The sequence below is a fragment of the Falco cherrug genome, chromosome 9, assembly GCF_023634085.1.
Source record: "Falco cherrug isolate bFalChe1 chromosome 9, bFalChe1.pri, whole genome shotgun sequence".
Lineage (NCBI taxonomy): Eukaryota > Metazoa > Chordata > Aves > Falconiformes > Falconidae > Falco > Falco cherrug.
Window position 1 is genome coordinate 33,749,169 of NC_073705.1, and position 22,416 is coordinate 33,771,584.

At 39.8% G+C, this 22,416-nt stretch overlaps 2 protein-coding genes across 2 annotated transcripts; both read left to right on the top strand.

Moving 5' to 3' along the window:
• The first annotated feature begins 309 nt into the window (after window positions 1-309).
• GDF10 (growth differentiation factor 10) lies at window positions 310-12,922 on the top strand. The gene is made up of 3 exons (XM_005446267.3): window positions 310-768; window positions 6,140-7,047; window positions 11,896-12,922. The coding sequence occupies exons 1-3, from the start codon at window positions 471-473 to the stop codon at window positions 12,085-12,087; spliced, it is 1,398 nt and encodes a 465-aa protein (XP_005446324.3). The 5' UTR covers window positions 310-470; the 3' UTR covers window positions 12,088-12,922.
• A 4,516-nt stretch (window positions 12,923-17,438) lies between these two features.
• On the top strand, window positions 17,439-21,111 carry GDF2 (growth differentiation factor 2). The gene is made up of 2 exons (XM_005446242.3): window positions 17,439-18,206; window positions 19,927-21,111. The coding sequence occupies exons 1-2, from the start codon at window positions 17,867-17,869 to the stop codon at window positions 20,856-20,858; spliced, it is 1,272 nt and encodes a 423-aa protein (XP_005446299.2). The 5' UTR covers window positions 17,439-17,866; the 3' UTR covers window positions 20,859-21,111.
• The last annotated feature ends 1,305 nt before the right edge of the window (window positions 21,112-22,416 follow it).

Genomic DNA, 22,416 nt, shown 5'->3' on the forward strand with positions numbered 1-22,416 from the left:
CCGCCTGCCTCCCCTTGCTAGCTATTTGCTTCTATCTTTTGAAATTATTTTCAGGCCCCACCCTCGCTAGCGCAGGCAGCCAAGGTGTCGTCCTGCCGCAGCGCTCGCTGCTACCGCGGCGGCGGTGACATGTGTCTCCAATCAGCGGCTGTACGCTAATTAACGTAGCTCCTACCCCCGCTACGTTTTAAAGAGCGGGGAAGCCCCACGCTAGAGGAATGCAGAGTTCCCCCCATAGCCCCGCTCCGCCGCCCCCGGGCCGCAGCTCCTCACCCCCGGGCCCGGGGATTGGCCCGGCGGAGGCGGCATCAGCGGCGGCGGAGGGGGGGGGCCGCCTCCACCCTCCCTCCTCCCTCGCTGGCCCCGCCGCCCCCTCGCCCCGGTGCGGCAGGGACAACCGGGAGACCCGGACGCAGGCAGCGACCAAGCCGCCGCCGCTCCGCGCCCGGCCGCCCTGCAGCATCCCCCCGATGGCCGGCCGCCTGACCTGCTGCCTCCTGCTCTGGGCCCTGGGCCATGGGGGCTGCCGTTCGCCTGCGGGGGCGGGCGCCGGCAGCCAGGCCGCCTGCCCCGTCCAGCCGCCGGCCGCCTGGGACTCGTCCTCCCCGGGCCGCGACCCCCGCGGGGGCTCCCCGCCGCCCGGTGCGCTGAGCAGCATCGCTCAGGACATGGTAGCTGTCCACATGCTTAAGCTCTACGAGAAGTACAACCGGGAAGGCAGCCGGCCCGGCGACGGCAACACGGTCCGCAGCTTCAAAGCCAGGCCGGGTAAGACGGGCCGGGCGCGGGGGGCACCGCTGGAGCCCCCTCGCTCCTTTTTCGCTTTAAAGCGACGGGTTTGCGCCGAGGCTGTCACTGACTGCGGGGGTTGTCACGCTGGGTGAATGCGGGGGGGACCCTTGCTAACTGCACGGGCACGGTGTCTCCCCTCCGCTCTGCGGATGGCTCCCCCCCTCCCCCGGCTCCCTTCCCTTCCCCGGGAGTATCTGCAACAAGGTATCTCCCTCCAGACAGCCTCCGCTGCTGTGGATGCAAACCACCGGCACTGGGTCGAAAGATGTTTTCAGAGATACTTGGAGCGTAAAACTAGTAGCCAGGGCACCCGCTGCGGGTCCTCTCCTCCGGCTCTTCTCGCAGGCTCACAAGTTTGTTAGGAAGAGTGCCGCCTACGGGACCGCCTAAAACTGCTCGGGATCTTAAGTCCGTTGCACTGTCTAAACCTGAGAAGACAGCTGTCTGAGCTCCCCCTCCTCAGCTTTACTTGGCTTGATTATGACGGTAAAAGAGCATATATACTGTGTCAAAACCATGCTTTCATTATCCCAGTCTTACTTCAAAGTAGTAAAGAGGAGGTTTGTGTAGTTAATACTCTCTTTAGTCTATCCTTTGTCAAGGAAACACAAAGTATCTTTTCTGGAAAATGTCTTCCTCCTTTGGTTAACTCCCACGGACAATAACTATGGTCTTGGCTCTTAAAATAAGAACTATACAAGTTTCTGGAATATAATTTTTATGTTGCCAGAAATATTCATCAGATGCCTATAAAAACGAATTCAAAATTTGCTTTTGTGAGTTTCAATCTTTCTCCTACATTTAAGCCTCAGGTATAGAATATAACGCAGCACACAGTGTGTTAGGGAACTGTTACTATAATGCACAATAACTCATTCTCTAGTGCATCCCAACTGAACTTCTATCCTATGCCAAATGTAATATTAAAAGGTAATGATACTCAAGCAGTAGGAGATCCCATGGAAGGGTAAGTGGCTAATGAAAATATCTAGAAATCTGGAAGTTAGGATGTAAAGCAACTGCAGGCATTTGGGAGAGAAACAAATTGCCATGCTCTTGATCATTAGCTAGCAGCTCCTAACTACTAGGGGTTAGGAAGGAACTTCCACTGTGGATGGTTATTCCATGACCTCCTGCTATCACTGTTGTTTTTCTGTGAACTGAGCAGCTGATACGGGCTGCTACCCAAGGAAGGCCCTGGACTGCAACAGTGATTTTGGAAGAATGCATGAATTGCACTATATTATTTTTCTTCATTTTCCAATTACTCTGCTGAACAAGTTACTTGCATTGAAGTGGTTTAAAACACTAAAATAGCAGCATTTTCTACTCGCACATAAACTACTGACCAATTAAAAAGTGCTATTATTTTGTGCATCTCCCAGATCATGAAACCAGAGACACCTGGAAGTAACCTGTCTTGCCATGCAGTGAAAATAAAGTACACTCATGTCCAAAATTCCTGTCTCCTGTGTACCTTCTCTACTGGATCCTATTTCTCCCCAGTAACATGGCATGAAAGCAGAAGCTCATCTGCAGTGTACCTTTGTTATGACAAATTGTAATTCATCAACCTAGCAATGAACAGTCTGAAATGAACCATAGAATGACACAAGGAGAACCTTATCTGACAGTATGTTTTTTCTTTATCTCCTCCAAGAAATTCTAGTGTTTTCTTTTGAAAGAAGAAATTGGCATGTTTTTCTAACAAGATATGTGGAACATCCATTCTTTATAAAATATAATGATAATTCTGATCCTATTAAGATAAGCAAAATGGATTACACATATAATAATTTCTTTTTCATTATCTCAAGCAATGGATATCTTCTTTACATGTGCCTTTCAGAAAATCCTTCCATTCCTATGTTGCAGCTTACAGCTGTTTGTTAGGGAGCACTTGAGCATCACTGTTAGCTATGGTTGTCAGGATGAGGGCTCCAGAGGTGCAAAATGTTTGTCTGGACTTGGTTTGCTCCTTTGTCACATGCATTATTGAAGCCTCCTCAACTACAGCAGCTGTATTGCCATCCTACATATCCCCTGCAGGATATAGATGGTGCTGACAGGGTTACTGAATATGTACAATTTCTCCATATTCAGTGTGAGGCACTCAAAATATATATATGCATGTACTTGTTTGCACATATTCTAAATACAGCTTCCTCATGTTCCTCTAGCACTTATTGCTTCAGGAACAGTGCTTCACAAACATCTGATCACCTCCCCTGAGCTTACCTCTACATGTATTCACAACAGTTCATTACTTCTGTGATAAGGAGCTGAAAGACAGCCTATGAACTAATTTCTCAAGTTCTTTTTTTCTTTAGGTGCTTTCCAGTTTTCAGCAAACTGTGTAGCTTTAGAAAACAGCACCAATTGAGTGAAGTTAGTTACACAGTCAAGTCGTTAGTGGTTCATGACCAAATGTGAAATATTAAGTTATTGTCCAACTTTACCTAAATTGCTAAGATTAGGGGGAATTAGTCTTCATGGAAGCAATCTGCTGCCTAAGCCATGAAACTTCCAATAAATCAACTCTTGCAGCTCAGGCTCATTCCCTGAACACTATCCATACTCTGTGCTAAATGAAGCAAAGGCCTTGGTGAATAGTAGAAAATAGCAGCCATCTAATTAAGACTGTATTATAATGTATATGTGCAAGAAAACCAAATCAAGATTGCCCAGGCAACTGTAATTCTGGTCTCTAGAGCCTTGCTTTAATATAATTTTATAGCTTAAAATATTTTGAATTACATTCTCTGCATATTTCTTTCTCACAAATGTGTTATCAGAAATAACATGTGAATCTGTTTTGCTAGTCTTCATTTAGTGCAATGCAACATTCTCCTATGTGGATTATGTAGTAAAGGCTAATATTTTCTTTCCTTGGCCACTTGCTTTTTTTTTTTTCCTTCCAGTCTCTTGGCATGTGTCCTCTACACACCTTGCCTGTATTCCTAACTTGAAGGTGTCTACAGTGAGCAGAGGTAGATGCAACAGCTTTAATGTATACAGCTAGTACAGTTCCAACTCAGAGTAGACCTGGAAAACATAACAATGCTTGGTTGACAGGTTGGTAAACGCCTGAGTGATCTGATGCAATATGATAAATATGAGTATGTTCCATCCAAAACTCAGGTCTCCTCAGTTCCTAAAAGCCTGTACTTCCAGGCTTCTGGCTTTACAGTAGCTGCAGATTTACAGATTCTTACTCTGTTCTACAAAGGATTTTGACTTTTGAAGGGTTTGTTTCACTCCAGCATGCAGAATTAATTTAGATTAATTAGAACTCCCTGTCTCTGAGCTATCATTACAAGTTACCTTCACATCTGAAACCCTGGGATTCTGGTGTTTGAAATGCCTTTATCCCAATGATGCATATGCCTCATAGTCATCTACAGAGCTCATAGTGCTAGAAGCATTCTACTACTTAAAAAAATGTTAAAATTTTCAACTGTACACAGCTCAGGTAGGGAGAGGCAGTGGACAGGCTAAAAAATATGCCTTCTGAAATGAAAAAGACAACAGCCTGCTGTTCTAAAGGAAGAACTACAATTATTCTCTTCCTTGGTCTGAAAAATAGGCTATCAGCCTTGTGAAAATTCTATGCTTAAAAGACTTGAATAGAATCTAAACTCTTTTTTCATAGTATGATCACCTGTGCATTAGTATTGATTAAAAGTTTACTGATAGGAAAGAAATAGGTTCTCATCACAGCATACTGTTTCTGTTAGCCTCTCTGCCACCTATGAAATCATTATGTGGGCATCAGTATAAGCTGTTCCACTTCACCACATCAGGAAAAAAATAAGATGGTGCAGATTGAAATTGCATACTTGAACATTGTACTTTCAGACTGCCTATGTGGGCCTGGGATTAATGAACATCCTAACCTGCTATGGTTTAGTTTGAATGATGGTTTTATCCAGCATGAACTGGAAGACAGCAAGCACCAGTTTAGTGAGATGTAGCACGATTTAATTTCCATCTTTCAAATAAAACTGCTTAAAAGGAGGAACAATCTGGCAGGCAGCACTTAACAGTACTGCTTTTCTGTTGCCAAGATTTCTGTGGCTCATCATCTACGGCGCATTGAAAAACAAACCTAAGTGTTTCTGAGAAGACCGGCTGTTGGGTTTGTTGGGTTTTGTTTGTTTGTGAGTTTTTTTCCACCCTGTTGCCAGAGAATTCCAGGTATGTCAAAAAGAGCTGCTAGAGGGTTTGCCCACTTGGCTTAACTAATGAGACAAACCTACCCACTGTAGTCTGAGTTTGGGAGAACAGGAATCACTTCTGCCACCACTTTCCTGTATACTCATGAGCTAGTAAAAAAACAAAAAAAAAACAACAAAAAAAACCAAAACAACACGCCCCACCCAATTTTCACAGTGATAGACTGTTAATGCATGGTCTTTTGATTCTGGGATTACATTTTAACACACTAAGAGAGGTTTCTACTGTTTAAATAAACATGGTGTAAACAGTTATTAGTGTAAAATTGTTCATCTTCCTTGTGAGGAGCACAGAGATATAACTTGAGCACACATTGTTCCACTAGCAAAAAAGGAACTACATCAAATGGAGTTTTAATTTTATGAGTCAGCTCCTACTCAACAGTAGTTGTCACTAACTTCAAGCAGATCAAAACACAAGTCTTAGAAACAAAGTAGGTTTCACAGTGCTTTAAACAAAGCTCCTACAAGATGTATACCAGAAAGAAGGACTGCTCACAAAAGTAACGGCCCCCAAAATATGTTGCACTACTTACTTCCAGCCCCCTTGTGAAATGTCTCTTGTGCACTACTTACGGACAATGAACTTCCTAAGTGTTGCCCACAGAGTTAGCACCCAGAGATCTTTCAGGAATCTTTGTAGTCAGGTGTGGATTAGACCATTTTGAATATTAACTATAAACCTGGTTTTCAGCTGGTATACTGAGTAAGGTACCATTCTGAGCTCTGCTTTGGACAAATTTGATAGCTTCTCTGAGCTTGATTTTGTTATAAACGAAATAGAAGCAAGGATTGCTTTTCTTGCCTGCCTGGAATGAAAGGCAGTCTGAAACTGAAAATCTCTGGGAAGAGTTTTATCCCTCATGTATACAAAAATTGCCTAGTGTGTTGGACAGCCCTGATGTTATTGTAATTTTGCCATTAAATATTGTTAGGGTTTTTTCCTCCTTTGATTCACTATAGTTTTAAGCTGAAGTGACAAGTTTGCTACTAACTGATTTGAAATGGCCAAGTGAAAATCAAAATTTGTTAATCCACTTATAAAGGAATAAGGGTTTGACTACCATTTTTGGTCCCAGATATTTATCCATGTTTTCCTTGCTCTCTTGTAGGATTCTTGGCCCAGAAGCCTGTGTACTGCTTCAATCTGACATCCATGCAGGATTCAGAGATGATCCTTGCTGCCACTTTTCACTTCTATGCTGACAAACGATCTCGGCACCGGGAAGTGTTTTGTAAGCGTTCCAAGAACTCCTCCTGCCGACTCCTTCACCTGCCTCCGATCCTGCGGCTCAACCTCATTTTCCAAAGTATTCATCAGAATTCTGCCTATGGGCTAGTAAAAGGGAACATTACTGTCTTTCTTCAAAGGCGAGGGGCTTGGCATGCAAAGGACATTTCACACATCATAAAAGAATCAAAACAGGCTGGAGAGCTCATTCTCTGCGCTGAGCTTGATTCTGGGGAGAAACATCAGGGCTTCCCTGAACAGGCCACCAGCCATTTACCTTATATACTAGTTTATGCCAACGATCTTGCAATCTCAGAGCCTAACAGCGTGGCAGTCACCCTACAGCGTTATGATCCATTCCCTTCCAACGATGGGGACCCAAATCTACCCTCCAATGCTTCTACTGACACCCGAGTGAGGAGGGATACTTACCTCTCAAGTCCTATTCAGAACAATGAGTTGCCAGAAGTAGATTATAACAACAATAAATACAACAAACATGACATATGGGAGAATGCCTACAAATCCCTGAAACCAAAAGCCTCACGCAAAGACCGAAGGAGAAAAGGGCAAGAAAATACAGAAACACTTACAAAGTCTCAGGTGCTAAAATTTGATGAGAAAACTATGAAGAAAGCAAGGCGAAAACAATGGAATGAGCCAAGGATTTGTTCAAGAAGATACATGAAAGTTGACTTTGCTGATATTGGCTGGAATGAATGGATCATATCTCCCAAATCATTTGATGCCTACTACTGTGCAGGGGCATGTGAATTTCCAATGCCCAAGGTAGTATGCCTTTTTGTTGTTGTTAGCCTGCAAACAGCAGAACTACTGTTCTGTCTATCCAACTGCTTCTTTAGTTAGAATTTCCTTCAGATTTCACCGTTTTCACTGTACCCTATTGACTCATCCAGAGTAATTAATTTCAGCAATATTGTTTCCATCAACTTATTAATCACAGAGCAAAAAGATTCCAACTTATCTTTAAAGGTAATCTGAACAATAAGAAAAATGTCTCAGGTTTATCTTACAATTTCTCATCTTATATCTTTAAACCATAATACAAAGACTTATGCAGCTTATTAAAATATGGTTACACACACTAAATCATCAAATTACTCTGTTGTGGTAGCAGAAGTATAAGGTATTATATGCTAATAATAAAACAAGCTGCTGTTTCAGAGTATTTCTGAATTCCACTGAAAATACCTTAGGAGAAAAATGCAGAGTAGTGACCCTGAGGTATTTTTAACTTTAAGAAATTGCTTGTCACTTCGAAAATAAGAATGCTGGTTAAGCTGATACTTGTGTCTCAAAATTCTCTGGTGTTTTTTTATTTTACTAAATTCTTAAAATTAAGATAATCCTGCTGGAACAAAAAAGGTGATTTATCTTATGTGGCTGGAAATGCCACATAGCTGTCCGTAACACTCTAAAGCTAGCATACTTAATTCCTCCTATAGCAGCAGTGTGAAATTTGCTAATAGAGGCAAACATGAACTCCTGCTCCAATGGAATTTTGATTTGGCCCACTCCCACTCACTCACTCTATGGCAAAAAGTAGAAATTTTGGCAATCCTATGTAGCACAAGAATTATTGGCATTTTACAGGGCCTTGAAGTAATGGGGGAGGGGAGGATTTGAAGCAGCGTGTAACCTGCATGTTTAGAAACTGTAATTATTTTGCAATTCTACCTACAAATGGCCTGATTATTTATTCTCCTGACATTTCTGAATGTGATCACCTGGCACATAAATAATGAACAGTGTTTTACAGCAAAGAATTTCAAAGCTCCGAGACAGAAATCGGCCCTACATTACATACATGGAGACTGATGTATGTTTGTGTTGAAATAAGTAGTATGATTTCAGGAAGAGTAGATATGCAGGCTATTTTGAGTCCAGAAATAGCGGAAATCCAGACATCACAGTAAGCTGTATGAATCTGACCACATGTTCTTGTGTAGCTGGCTAGCGCTGAACTATGTATACATAAATTGATACATGGTCTGGTAAAAATTAAAGCTTACACAAGCTCACATACAACTTCACTTTTTTTACCGTAGTAGAAAGAGATCATGCAACACAAGCACCATTTAACTTATCCAAAACAAAAAACAGCCCGGGAGTACAGATCCTCTGCCATAAACCCACAGTCTAATGCACCATTCATACATACCGGGGAGGGGGGGAGATACATTTAATGCATCTAGCTTCCTGTGAGCAGATTAGCATGACACAAAAGCTGACAGAACCAAAAGAAAGTGGATTTGTTTCTAGCCGGAATAGTTAAATAGGCTTATATTGCTGATTTATTTAATTTCTTATCTAGCAATATTACTTGCTATATAATAAAGATTTCCTTGAAAGTCAAAAACATTTACCTTAGTTCTCATTTTGATACTTGTTTTCTAGATAAATTAACGTGGCTGCACTAGCATCTAGGTGCCAAAAAACCAAAACAAACAAAAAAAACCAAAGAGATTTAAAATTGAATCACAGATACATAGATTTGGGGATTTTTAGTTTGACACACTCTTTGATTGGGTTTGATTTAGAAGAGTTCTACTTTTTGTTAGCTTTGTATTTTGAAGAGGAAAAGAAAATAAAGGCAGATTCACAGAACTTTTTTAAATTACTGTTTCCAAATGAACAGAGTTAACTAGGACATCAGAATGGATGATGCTTCAGGTCTGAACATAAGAATTGTTATGGAGAGAGAAATAGCTTTTGTTCTTATGTGTTTACCCTAAGTCAGGAGAGCATGCACATGATCTTGGCACTCCTAAATCAAAGGCCAGATTAATGCTATTCATGTCTACACAGCCAACCTGCAAGGTATTCTTTTTATAACTGTGGAGATAGAATTATATACCTGGCACACTGAAAATCATCACATTGTATGATATTTTTTTTTTAAAGTATCAGTACATCACTCTGCATATTATGTTAATAACTGCAATTCTTGATCTTGATACAAAACAGCTCTGGTACAAATCTTGTCAGAGCAAGTTCACCTATCTTACTGCTGAATTTCTTATTCCCTGAACTGTAACTGTGAGGGGGAAGATTAGCGTATACAGTTACTAATGGTTGCCTGTACTGCTGCATTCGCCAAATGAATGCTAGTCTTACCTCTGGTAGAAGGAACTGGGAACATATCCTTTCCCTGGTCCACAGTAATTAGAATTATCTTGACTTCATGTAAGTGCATCAGTTCATAAGTTCAATTCCAAGAGTTGAAATCAAACATGAGAACAAAATTCTCCTGAAGCTAGGATGTATTGCTTATTAAGATGGGGGGGGGGGGGGGGGGGGTGTTGAGGGTCAAATTCATGATAAAACAGATTTTTAAAGCGGTATAAGCTAGGCAGAAGGACAGGGTCTAAAGTATTTCAAACCTACTGTTCAACTGCTTTCTGGCTACATCACTATCCTCATATTTTCTGGGGCCCAAAACGTTTCTAACCTAGGATTGTCCTAGAGGTTAAGTAAGAGCAGAACCTGGCCTGCTGTACACAACTTAGTAGCCAGCATTCAAAGCATTAGCACTTCCTCAGTGCCATCACTACTGGGCATTCAATTTATTATTTCAAGCTTTCCACTTTAGCACATCGGTACAAAGGCTAATGTGAAGCCTAGCCCATAATCACTGAACACTCATGCCAGGTTTCCAGAAGGGCTGGAAAATTCAGAGCCTTGCTGGATGTGGGATAGGTGTGCTGTCTGGCTCTGCTGTGGATGTAGGGCTCAGGCAGCCAGATTTTTTACAGAGTAATACACCATAATAAGCATTTTTCTCTCTAAGCATTTTTGTGCGTAGTGTGTACACTTGCAGGCATTAGAAATTTTATCAGTGCTGTTGTCTTGGTAGACAGCTGCTCTTGCTAGACTTTACTCAAATCTGTTTATTCCTTGCGGTTATTAGAGACTGCACAACTGGAGAAGATCCTAGCAGGATCTTCTGCAGGTTTGTACCCAGGAATCCTGTAAGTCAGTAACTGGCACGGAGGGCAATGATGGCTATCCTCTGCATGGGGTCAAGAAATTCAGTTTCAGTAGCACTTCAGGATCTGTAACTGTTTTAAATAACAACATGAAACAATAAAAGGTGCTAGGAACACTTCAGGAAGTTTTTTATAAAGGTTAAAGAACTGGATCCTAGAAGCTCTAGTTCTTTGTATTTCTAAACTCTGCAGCTGCTTAAGCACATGAAAGCTACTGTGTCTCTCTTGCTGTCCAGATTTGCTGACATGGCCAATGCAGGCAGAAGCTTATTTCTACTTCACATAGCAGCTGTGAGACAATTTACTGCTGCTTGTCTGCGGACGGCTTTGAAATCTAAAGATGGAGGGTGGCCTGAGAGAGCAAGCTGTTGCTAATTATGCCAATATGTGCTAATTACAGAAAGTCACTTTCCAGGATCAGTCACTTGTTGGGACTTGGCTATAAGGATGCTGTCTTGAAGCCCCAAAGGATCAGGACGGATTTCACAATTCCTCCTTGTAATGGCCCAAATGGGGTTGCTTTAGTTAAAGAACATCTGAAAGCCTTAAAAGCAATTAAGGTTTGGATCTGATCTGCTGATATTGCATTTAAAGCAAATGTATCAAAACTGAATTAACCTAAAAAATGGCTCCTTTGCTATAGCCATGGACTACATAACTTTTCACGTGGAAATGAAAAATCATGGTTTGCATATACTCAATTTTTATTTGAAAAATAGACAAGATATAGGAGACATTAATTCTTCTCACTTGAAGTGTCTGCTTCCATGTGGAGGTGTGCAAAGTCCCTGTCTGTGTCCCACAGATGTCATTATCCACTTGATACACAGCTACGCACCAACAACAATGAAAGATTTCATGTGCCACATATACCAGATCTGTGAGGAAACCTTGTGAAACTGTAGCAAAAACCTGATATGACCAGTGCAATTTTCCTACTGTTACTGTACTCATTTGCTGGGACAGTATTCAAGTATGACAACAGAGGAAAGCAAACAGACTACAGGTATGAAGTACTTGTTCATCACAAGGTTATGATCAGAAAGGCTGTCGCATTGCCTGACTATTCCAGACTAACTCCCCCATGAACATTACTTCTGGGGCACTCTGCTCTTAAAAGAGTAATTACTCCACGAAAAAGTAACTCATTCCAGGTTAGCATACATGAGGAGAAATACCACTGGAACATAGGAACAGTTATTTTGGAAATACTTCCAGTAGCCAATTCTCCAAGTCAGATAAGAGGTTAAGAAAACAAAAGATAACATTTATGACTGAGAAGAGTGCCCCACCCTAGACTTTTTCTCCTGTGTGCCTGCCTCCCAGCATCTAGTAGGTGCAGTTAGGGCCATTCTTTCTTCAGGCTACTGACTGCTGGCTGTGCCACCAGTGCCCTCCTCTGGTATTTATGAAGGCAGCATAAGGAATACAAAATATCTGAGAGATACACCCTGCACAAGAAAGCTCCAAGTGTGAGGGACTTACTATGCTGCACAGCCCCGTGACTCAATCACACATATTCACTTTTTTGACCAACAAAAAACCGTAATTGTTGTCATTTTCCAAGTCCATCTGGGAAAGTGACTGCTCATAAATGAAGTGATAACGATTTCCTTCTCTGTTCCAGATTGTCCGGCCATCCAATCATGCTACAATCCAGAGCATTGTAAAAGCAGTAGGAATCATTCCCGGCATCCCTGAACCCTGCTGCGTTCCTGACAAAATGAGCTCACTCAGTGTCCTGTTCTTAGATGAGAACAAAAATGTTGTTTTAAAGGTATATCCCAATATGTCGGTCGAAAGTTGCGCCTGCCAATAAGTTAATATAAACACATCTTTAACAACACCCACGCATCCTGCCCAACTACACTGGCAAAGCTGTAAATGGGAAATGAATCCACTTCTGTTGATGGATGAATGCAAGCCTACAATTCCTCTACAGAAAGCATGCGGAGAGACTAAAACAATACACATGCTCACCTGGAAGGCTATGTCTTACTGTCATCATTTGTCTTTCATATTCATCTTCCAGGAATTCAATACTTTCACAAGTATCTTCCTAACCCACTTAGCCAAGACACCTGGTGTTTAGTGAGAACTTTAAGTGTAAAGTTTTCCATAATCAAAGGACTAAAATATGTTTTTATATGCTATTTTTCTGACTATTTTATCTCTTCAGTTAACCAAGAAGATGGGAAGTAAACTTGCAAAGGCGGGCTCATTTTAGAATATCACTTTTGTACACAAATCAAAACTTTTTGCCTAAAACACTCATACTCTTAATCTGCATATTTATACCGAAAAATGCTGTAATAAAGGGCTTAAAATGTATCTTTTCTTCAGGATGCAAGTATACTGCACTGCATAAGCTTTCATATAAACAGTATGTTAATATAGTCATTTTTGGTTACCCTTCCCTAATACATAATTTGTTCTACAAAAGGCATATGTAATATCCCCCACTTTTGTTTGCTGGATAATTTCAGGTTGTTAAACATATTCTCTGAGTAACACATACTATATAGTAATATGTTGAAATACTAAAAATAAAATAACCAAGATTTATATTTTTGTAAATTATACTTTATATCCTCTAGACTGTTACATGCTTTTAACAAAAGCTAATAAATTAAAGGTACAGTAGTATCTAAAAATAGTTGATTTGTCTTTCTATAAGTGTATTCTGTTCCCTTCTGTTAATTAGATGGAAACATGTAAATACATGTTAAGCTTGTCATAACGTGCCTCAATAGATTAAAGACAGAAGGGAATACTGTGATCATCTAGACTGACCTCCTGCAAGGCACAGATGAAAGAACCTTACTTAGTAGTTTCTGCACCATGCATTATGGAACTTCTGTTTTGAGCTTGGGAACATCTTTGAAAAACATACATAAATTTGTTTTTGAAGATTTCATGTGGTAGAATATCCCTACTGGACTACAAGCAGTTGTTCCAAAAGTTAGTGCTCTTTGTTCATATGCAGTGACTTAATCCTAGTCTGAATTTGCTGAGCTTTAGTTTCAATTCACTAGATCTTACTGTAAACTATTTTATTAGATCCCTTTTATCTATTATCCAAAATACTGTCACTGAGTATTTTTAGTAAATAGAGCTCGATCAAATTACATTTTGGCTAAGATTTAAATAGATACTTTGCTTTCTTATTCTAAGCCTCAAAAAATTTCTCAAAGCTCTTTTCTGAACTCTTCTCAGAACTTTCATTAACTTTCGTTTCCAACAATGCACATGGAAATGGGACACAATATTTGGCAGTTGTTCTCTTAGAAGTCTTTATAGAAATAAAGTCTGTGCATCCCTCTAACTCCTGTACAATTCTCTACTGATACATTTATGGTAGCCTTTGTAACTGCAGCACTCCTTTAAGAGCTGACGTTCCATTACTGTGCCTGTCATTCCTCTTCCTCAGTGTCCCCAGTGCCAGGACACACTTGCCACATAATTCCATTTTCACCCACCTGCTGTACAACAGCATAGGCAGACCAGGAGCACAACAAACTTCTGAAGTCTGTGAGGTACCACAGAGCACAAGACATTGAGTTTTCCTCCTCGAGAGAGTTTAATTTTCTGCACTATCTTATCCTATTAAGAGTTGCATTGTTTAGGGGAAGGATACCATACACACTACCTTCTGATGAATGACTAACTGAAAGGCTGCCATCCTGGAAGGTGCCAAGTAACTTCTGCCACCAATATTACATACTCATGTAGTACAGATACACACTACAGAGGTGTGTAAATATGATACTTCCTGCTAATCTACATAAAAGCAAGACTCAGTACATACAGGAGTCTCTGCCAGGTTACTCTCACAGCAGTTTTTGCTAGTTCCTCCTAAACAGCTCTCAATAAGTAATAGTTCTAAGGCACCTTATAGTGACTGCCAGTAACGACTGCCAAGAGATCATGGATCTAGCTAGGCATTTCTAACAAAGTACCTACGGTGATCCACACTGGAACTACCGGGACAAACCTCTGCATACTGTTGCCATTAGAGATCTCCCTTAAAAATGTAGGATCTTATGTTTTTACAAACCCTAAGAAACTAAATTGCAGCTGACAAATGCATAAAGAAAAATTTAAAAGTTCTCAGAAATTAATCATTTATTCCTACACAACAGCCATAAGTGTAAAACTTTTCAAAGTATCTTAGGTTACTGTCATTTCTGCTCTCTATTAAGATCTACCCTTTTCTGTAGGTCTAGTCTTGCTCCCATTTAGCACTAGCTCTGAACAACATGACCTATTAACCTAGTGAGCTTATGTTCTTATCTACTGCATTTTGCTTTCCTTAAGGAAACATTTCTGTATCTTGAATTAGTCCTTGGGTACAAACTTTCATTCCAAGATAGGACGATATCTCTTTCCTTATTGCTTGCATCAACACATCATCTGCTATAAGGTCTGTAGGACATAATGAAAAATGCTTCTCCTGTACTCCTCAGGACACCTATGGAACCCTGAAAGGTTTAGTCTGCATTTAAAAGTTTTTTGGCAAAGCTCTGTTTTTTAGGATAGGCAAAACAAAATTATAGCTCTAAGTAGCATAGCTCTCAAGGCACACCCTTACTACTCAAGCAATACAATTCTCTTACTAGTAAAGTTTATTGCATTCAGTTTAGCTGTACCAGTCAATTCGCTAACGTGAACAAGGTCTTAAGCCACTATCTGTTTAGTGGTTTAAGATACTACTTTCTGGGTCTTTGGTACCTGGATGTCTAATCTTCCTCTAGAAAAGCAAACTTTGCATTTGAATAGCACAAATGCAGTCAGCTGCTGCTGGAAGACACTGATACCCTTACTCTCTTGGTTCTAACGGATCTTTTGATTTTTACGAACATCCTATAAACCATTCAATTCAATGTTTAAGTTTCTAGACAAAAGTTCCTATTGACAAATACTTACAAGAGCACATCAAGATAATTCCACAAACTAATTCTAAAAGAATTGGGGATATACTAACATGGGCTGATTAAAGACAGATAAAACAGGAAAACAGCTAATACTAGCCAGCAAAGTGTTAAGGACATTTTTTTTCTGAAACAAATCCACTTTTATTCTTTGAGGCCACAATTTAATTGCCATAACAGCAACAGCTAGAATACACCTAGGTTTTTGTGGAGCATTTCAATTCATTTGCACAAGGCTGCATAATTAATAGAAAACACTGGACAATATTAATATATTCATTTATCACATGAATTAACAACTGTGTCACTGCCAAACCTCAAAGAGCAGCTTTCAAAAGGAATTGCCACTGAGTGGAACTGTTCATTATAAAGTTTCTACAAAGCTGACACTTGGCCTGACACTATGTGACATCTTTATATATGAACTGGAAGTCTGTATATAACAACCCCCACAGCATTTGCAGAAAACAGTGTTTAGGAGAGAGGTATTTATATAGATCACTTATCTAGCTGCACTTTATGTGATCAAAATTCAGTTTAAGGCAGACAGATGCAGAGCTTGGTACCTAGGCACAAGGAATGGAGGCTGCTTCTACTGAGTAAAAAGTCTGCACCTTCGAAAGCCGTAAATCTTAAAATATTTTTTGTGGATATCATGGATTTATGGCACAGTATGAGCATCCGGGGTGATGGTATGTAGAGAGCTAATAAACACTTTGAAAAGATATACACTGGAGTAGTGAACCACATAAGGAAAGGAAATTTTATTTCTGCATGTAGCATTAGTGGACTGCCACTAGAAAACTGTATAGCTCCAGTGTTCACCTTTTCAAAAAGACATTCACATTCTGAAAGAGACATGAAAAGAAACAAAACCAGTTAGAGAAAATGCCTTATAACATGTGACTGAAAAGCACAATCTGTTTATCAGAAAGCAAACTGAGAAGTAACTTGATTATACTGTACAAGTACTTTGACAGACAGAAAACGCAAGCATTATGGGGCTCCTCAAGCCAGGCAGAAAGTTACAAGAACTCCTGTCAAGAAGGTGAAGCCAGGCATAATCAAATAATACATGAAGCACCACGGTTTTGTAACTGTAAGTTATAAACCTTTAGAGTAAGCGCTACAAAAATTGAAGAAATCTTCTATTCTTTGACATCTGTAGATAAATTCTGGAGACCTTTAAAGTTATGTTTCAGCCAAACACAAGTAATTGGGCTCTGCAGCAGGTAGGAAACACAAAGGCCTCGAGTAAAACATAACAGTCTTGCTATGCAGGAGACCAGGATTAATGCCAAATAATCCTTTCTGACATCATAGGAACATAATTAGCCAGCATCTTGGACCTCTGTTGTTACTTCAACAGATATTTAAGTGAGTATTTGAGAAGTCTGGGATCACTTTAAACGCTGGGCATGCACTGCTAGAAAACTGGAGAAGAATGGCTGGCAAAGACAAAACCCTGTCCACATCTCTGCCATTAGATTGATTATTTTTTTTAATATAAAAGCTCATAATACTATTCAGATTTTATGGCACATGCACAGTATGTATTGAGTTGTGCTTAGAAAAAATGATGTATTAATAGTACAGATAAACATATGAATCATTAGATTAAAACATAATGCATTCATGAAGATAAATAGCAAGTGATATTTTTGTCTATACATAAACTATGGTTTTTTCTTCTGTATCATGAGAAATTCTACCATGTCTTTCTATCATCTTGCATGTTTGCCTTGGCCCATTCTTCCCATCTTCACAGATAATTTCCTGTATCTTCACAGAAACCTTTTACTTTCCATGTGGCCTTAGAAGGCCTAGTTATGTTTTCAAAATGAAGTCACTGAAATAATGACTGGTTTTAGACTGGATTGACCATCAAGAATCTAAGAAATATATTACATAAGAGGCTATAAAAACAAGACTAAATTCCCATACACCAAAGGAATCAAACTGAAAATGGAAAAGCCTGCAACCAACATGAAGGAAACTTGACGCAAAACAGATATTTCACTGTGTACAAACAATAGCTCTTGGCTGATAAACAGAAAGAAGTTTTAAGGTTGTTTGTATCATCATGAAATAGCGTCTTGCAAAACCACAGGTCTCCATCAAATGATCAGCGATTTTCTGATGGCATGTGAAGGGCCTGTAATAAAGACTGTCAGATGATGTTTAGTAATAGCTAATAACAGTGAATTTGTTCTAGATCTCTAATTTCCAGTCTTGATGAAATCTTCTGCGTCCCTAAGAAAGCTTCTCTCTGTGTTGGCAAGGAAATGATACAAGAGTATAATTAAGCAATGATGACCCTAAAGCGAGATGTGGATTCTTTACAATATACAATGTCCTTCCCACCAGCCACATGTGTTTGTCAGATGTTTACAGAATCTTCATTAACTAAGAGCTTTGCTAGATAACAGAAGCTGAAGCATGGCATCAATGACTCTGATAAGGGCAAGCGTACAACCAATCTGCTTGACAACTGACAAGAGGCTGGGGTTTGAAGCAGACTGCAAAAAGCACACAAGAAAGTGATTTGCAAAGGACATTCCAGTTGTTTGCCTTCCATCTCCTTTCCTCTGTAATGAAACAAGACTTTTAATCAGCTAAAACACCCTTGTCCTCTTGTCTCTCCACCAGAAAGTAAATACAGAAGAAATGCATTATTTTGGAGTATTAGCTGGACTGTCTGTTTTCAATATCATTGCATGTTTGACAAGAGGCAAGCCTTTGGAAGATTGGGACAAGTTATCAGCTATGGGAAAGTCTGATGCACACTTTCATGATCCTGGAGAAGATGAGACCCATTTCGATTTCAAATCTTTCGTGAAGAATATGAAGACAGATTTACTAAGGAGTCTGAATTTGTCAAGAGTCCCCTCACAAGTGAAGAGCAAAGAAGAACCACCACAGTTCATGATTGATTTATACAACAGATACACTGCAGACAAGTCCTCCATCCCTGCATCCAATATTGTAAGGAGCTTCAGTACTGAAGGTAGGAGAAGTCCTAAATATGTGGACTAGAATTTTTACAGTACATGGACAGTAGGTACTCAGATTCTTTTGAAATTCAGAGGGAACTATGTGCCTAACTTCCACAGATACTTTATGAATTAAACAGTTTAAAAGTTAGGATTGTAGTCTTGCTCTGTATTTTCTTTCAATCTTTAAAAAAATATAACAGAAAAAAACTAAAGGTAATTGTATTTTCACTGTACAATATTCTCTTCTCAAATACATCAACTGAGATGACGCACTGAATAACAGGGTTTACATGAATCATGTTTCTCAAAGCTAGAGAATTGGAACTGATTTTTAATGTCAGAATGTAAATTTGTGTTTGTCTGTAACTGAGACACTCATGCTAGACAGCTCTTCTTTCAGGTGGGCTCTTCACGTATTTAGAAACCACAGCAGCCAACTGAGAAACATGTCTCCAGATCCAAGCAAGGCACAGCAGTGCTCCCCCAAAATTTGTGTTAGACAGAAAGATTTATAATGAAATGAGTAGTCAAGCCTGTCTCAACTAAAAAAAAATAAAAACCCTGTCTGCATAACATTAAGTAGACTTTTAAAAGCTCCAAAAGAAGCAGTGAAAAAAGTTAGAAGTAAATGCAGTCCTTGTGATAAAAATAAGACAGGGAGAATCAAAGCTTCTGGTTATATGAAAAATAGACATACACAGGTAACAGCACTACAGAGAACTCCAAATTCCCAAATTAGTGCCCCTAGTCCTGAAATGGAAAGAAAACTTAACAATATGAGCTAGATGATATAGTTTCCATATCTCACTCTCTGACTGCTTTAGTGGGTAAACACTGTGAAGAAATGTCAATATTAGCCAATTAAAATTGACCTAAAAGCCAATCATGACTGAGCAGTTATCTTACATTGACCATCAAATAGACATCAGTGAGTGATGGCTTTTAAACAGTACCAGTCAGATCTTCCAGCCAAATATCTGCACTTCCCAAGGCAGAGTTGCTGGTACTGCACATAGCTTTGCAGGAAAAAAAAAAAACCACCAAAAAAACAAACCAACAAACAAAACCAACAGAACCAAAAACCCAAAACCCACACAAGCTCAGTGCGTCCAGCCTGTAACAGACTGGCACCTGGGCATGAAAGGCTGTTTATCACCAAGTCCCAATTTAGACAGACCCTGAAGCTTAAATTCAGAATTTAAAAAACTTTTTTATTTCCCCAAACTCCCAGTAATCCAAGGTGCTTCCAAAGTTATCTGAAGACAACAACAAAAGCCTCAGCACAGCTAGTTCTCAGAGACACTTAAATATGTAGTATACTTTGCTGTATTAGGAGGGCAGTTCATCCCACTGCATGATTATAAGAGTAGAAAATTCATAGGGTTTTTTAAGAATTCTTTGTGTAAAAATCTCTTTAGGAAATTGCTAAATCTTAACACTCCCTGGATGCCTTATTTATGTACTTAATACCAACCAGCATCATCCACAGCTTGTTCTAGGCAGACTCTACGCACCCCTCTAAACAATCTTGGTGAAAATACTACCAACAACAGGAACCTGCATTTCATCTTTTTACTCCCTGACCTTGAAATTTGGCCAGAAGATGGTATTATTTAATTTTATTTTTAATGTTGGGTAGCCATGCTTTTACCTTACCCACAAAGTACACCTTTAGTCTTTTAAAAGCAAGTCAGAATCACTGTAACCATGTGTTTTAATTTCCTGTTGCAGATGTTGTTTCTTTAGCTTCACCAGAAGAAAATCCATTTCAGAAACACATCTTGCTCTTCAACATCTCTATTCCACGATACGAGGAAATCACCAGAGCTGAACTGAGAATTTATATCTCCTGTCACAGGGGAGTTGGGTCTCTCTCTAGGCTGGAAGGCAACATGGTCATTTATGATGTTCTAGATGGTGACCACTGGGAAAACCCAGAAAGTACCAAATCTTTCCTTGTCTCCCACAATATCCAGGAGTGTGGCTGGGAGATGTTTGAAGTGTCCAGTGCTGTGAAAAGATGGGTCAGGGCAGACAAACTGAAGACTAAAAACAAGCTGGAGGTTGTAATAGAGAGTAAAGCTCTGAGTGGTTTCGCTTGTGGGAAGCTGGATATCAGTGTTACCCCAGACACTAAAAATCTGCCCTTGCTAATAGTGTTCTCCAATGACCGCAGCAACAGGACAAAAGAAACCAGAGTGGAGCTCCGGGAGATGATTGTTCACGAACAAGAAAGTGTGCTAAAGAAACTAGGGAACAACACTTCATCTGAAGAGCAAGAACAGGAAAAGACCATCACTGGGCCCCACCGGCATTCCTCCAGAAGCAAGAGAAGCATTGGAGCCAACCACTGTCGGAGAACTTCTCTCCATGTGAACTTTGAAGAGATTGGCTGGGATTCCTGGATCATTGCACCAAAAGATTATGAGGCTTTTGAGTGTAAAGGAGGTTGCTTCTTCCCTCTGACAGATAACGTTACCCCAACAAAACATGCTATTGTCCAGACTTTGGTGCATCTCCAAAACCCAAAGAAAGCTTCCAAGGCCTGTTGTGTTCCAACCAAACTGGATTCAATCTCTATTCTCTATAAGGATGATGCTGGTGTGCCCACTTTGATATATAACTACGAAGGGATGAAAGTGGCAGAATGTGGCTGCAGGTAGCATACAAGGCAGAATCTCAGAATAAGAATATACCCACCCCACCCCCCTTTTTCTGCTCTGTGTAAATCTGTACATTAGTGATGCAAGTGAAAATCCTTGCAAACAAGGTTTGGAGCAGGGTATGGGTCTGATTGTTGTTGCTGCTTGTTTTAAAGGAAAACTGGCATTTAAAGAATGGCAATCATTGTAAATAGTCTGCATTATATATCATGGCAAAGTGAATACTGGATTATTAAAATATTGTGAGATTTAATGAATTATGCATTATTTGGCAACAGTGATGCAATTTGAATACCTAATTTCAACTTTTCTGTTTAGGTCACAAACTAGAGGATTTTCAATGGGGATTTAGGATGCCCTGTAAACATTTAATAGGTATCGAAATCTAATTTTCTCAGCCAACTCTGATATTTTCAACTTCTGTAAAACTCAGTAAATGTAATTTAGTCTTCATGATAGGAATCGAAATCCCACAAACCTTTTATTGTATCAGTAATCTCAGAGGCTTTTACAGGCAAACTATTTACTCCTGTAAATGAAGATCTGCCGTATTCAAAACAGAAGAGACTCAGTCTTATTTCATTCCCAAGTTTCCTTCTGTGGGTAGCAGGTGCCTTGGTTTCAGCTTTCTTATCCTCAGCGTCCCTATTTTTACCCCTTTATGGCACATACTTGACTGATAAAAAGTGCAGCCTTCCGCTTCTAAGACACTGTTTCCTAGGAGGAACAGCAGCCCTTATCTCTGCACAAAGATAAGGAGCCACTTTGACCTACTGCATATTCTTAGTATTTCTTTGCAAGAACACGCAGTCAAATGACTTTCAGTCTTGGACACGTATCCTAAGAGCAGTGGGGGTAGGCAGAGCTCAGCACTTCTGAAAAGCCCAGGCTACTTGTTTAGAGATCTAAATATGTACTTTGGAGTCTGCTGCTAGGCTCCGATTTTTTTTTTTAACTTCTTCTTAGGAGAAACTCTATTTTACATACAAAATTATTTCACCACCTACAAGTCTGGGAAAAACTGAAAACTTCTCTGTTCTATGAGACTTCTGCTGCTGTATGAAAAGATACTATCATACAATAGTTCTCCTGACTTCAGTTGTATTTTCACTAAACAAGGACCTCATCTTTCCTGCAATTAAAGTAAACTTCCTTTGATTCTAATGAAGGTTTGGCCTGTATAAGAGACAAAGTGTATTCTGTTGGTTTTAGATGATAGCTGTAAGTGCTGTACAATGCCACCATAGTCCACCTCACTTCTACTCCTCCACCACCCCACCCCTCCCCCCCTCAAAAAAAAAAAAAATCTATCAGAGAACATTTTAGATCCAAACACACAGCAAACTACACATCCGTTCAAAACAGTGAAGAATATTGATGAGGCAGAAATCTAAACAGTAGCTTAATGTATGGAAGCAACAGGATTTAAATTGATACATACGTTTTAAATTAGGGCAGCCTGTGGGCAAGATGAATTCATTTGACATGAACAGGCCAGCTTGAAATCTAATACACAGTTTATTTACTATTGTTAACTTAATACAGAGCAAATAGCAGG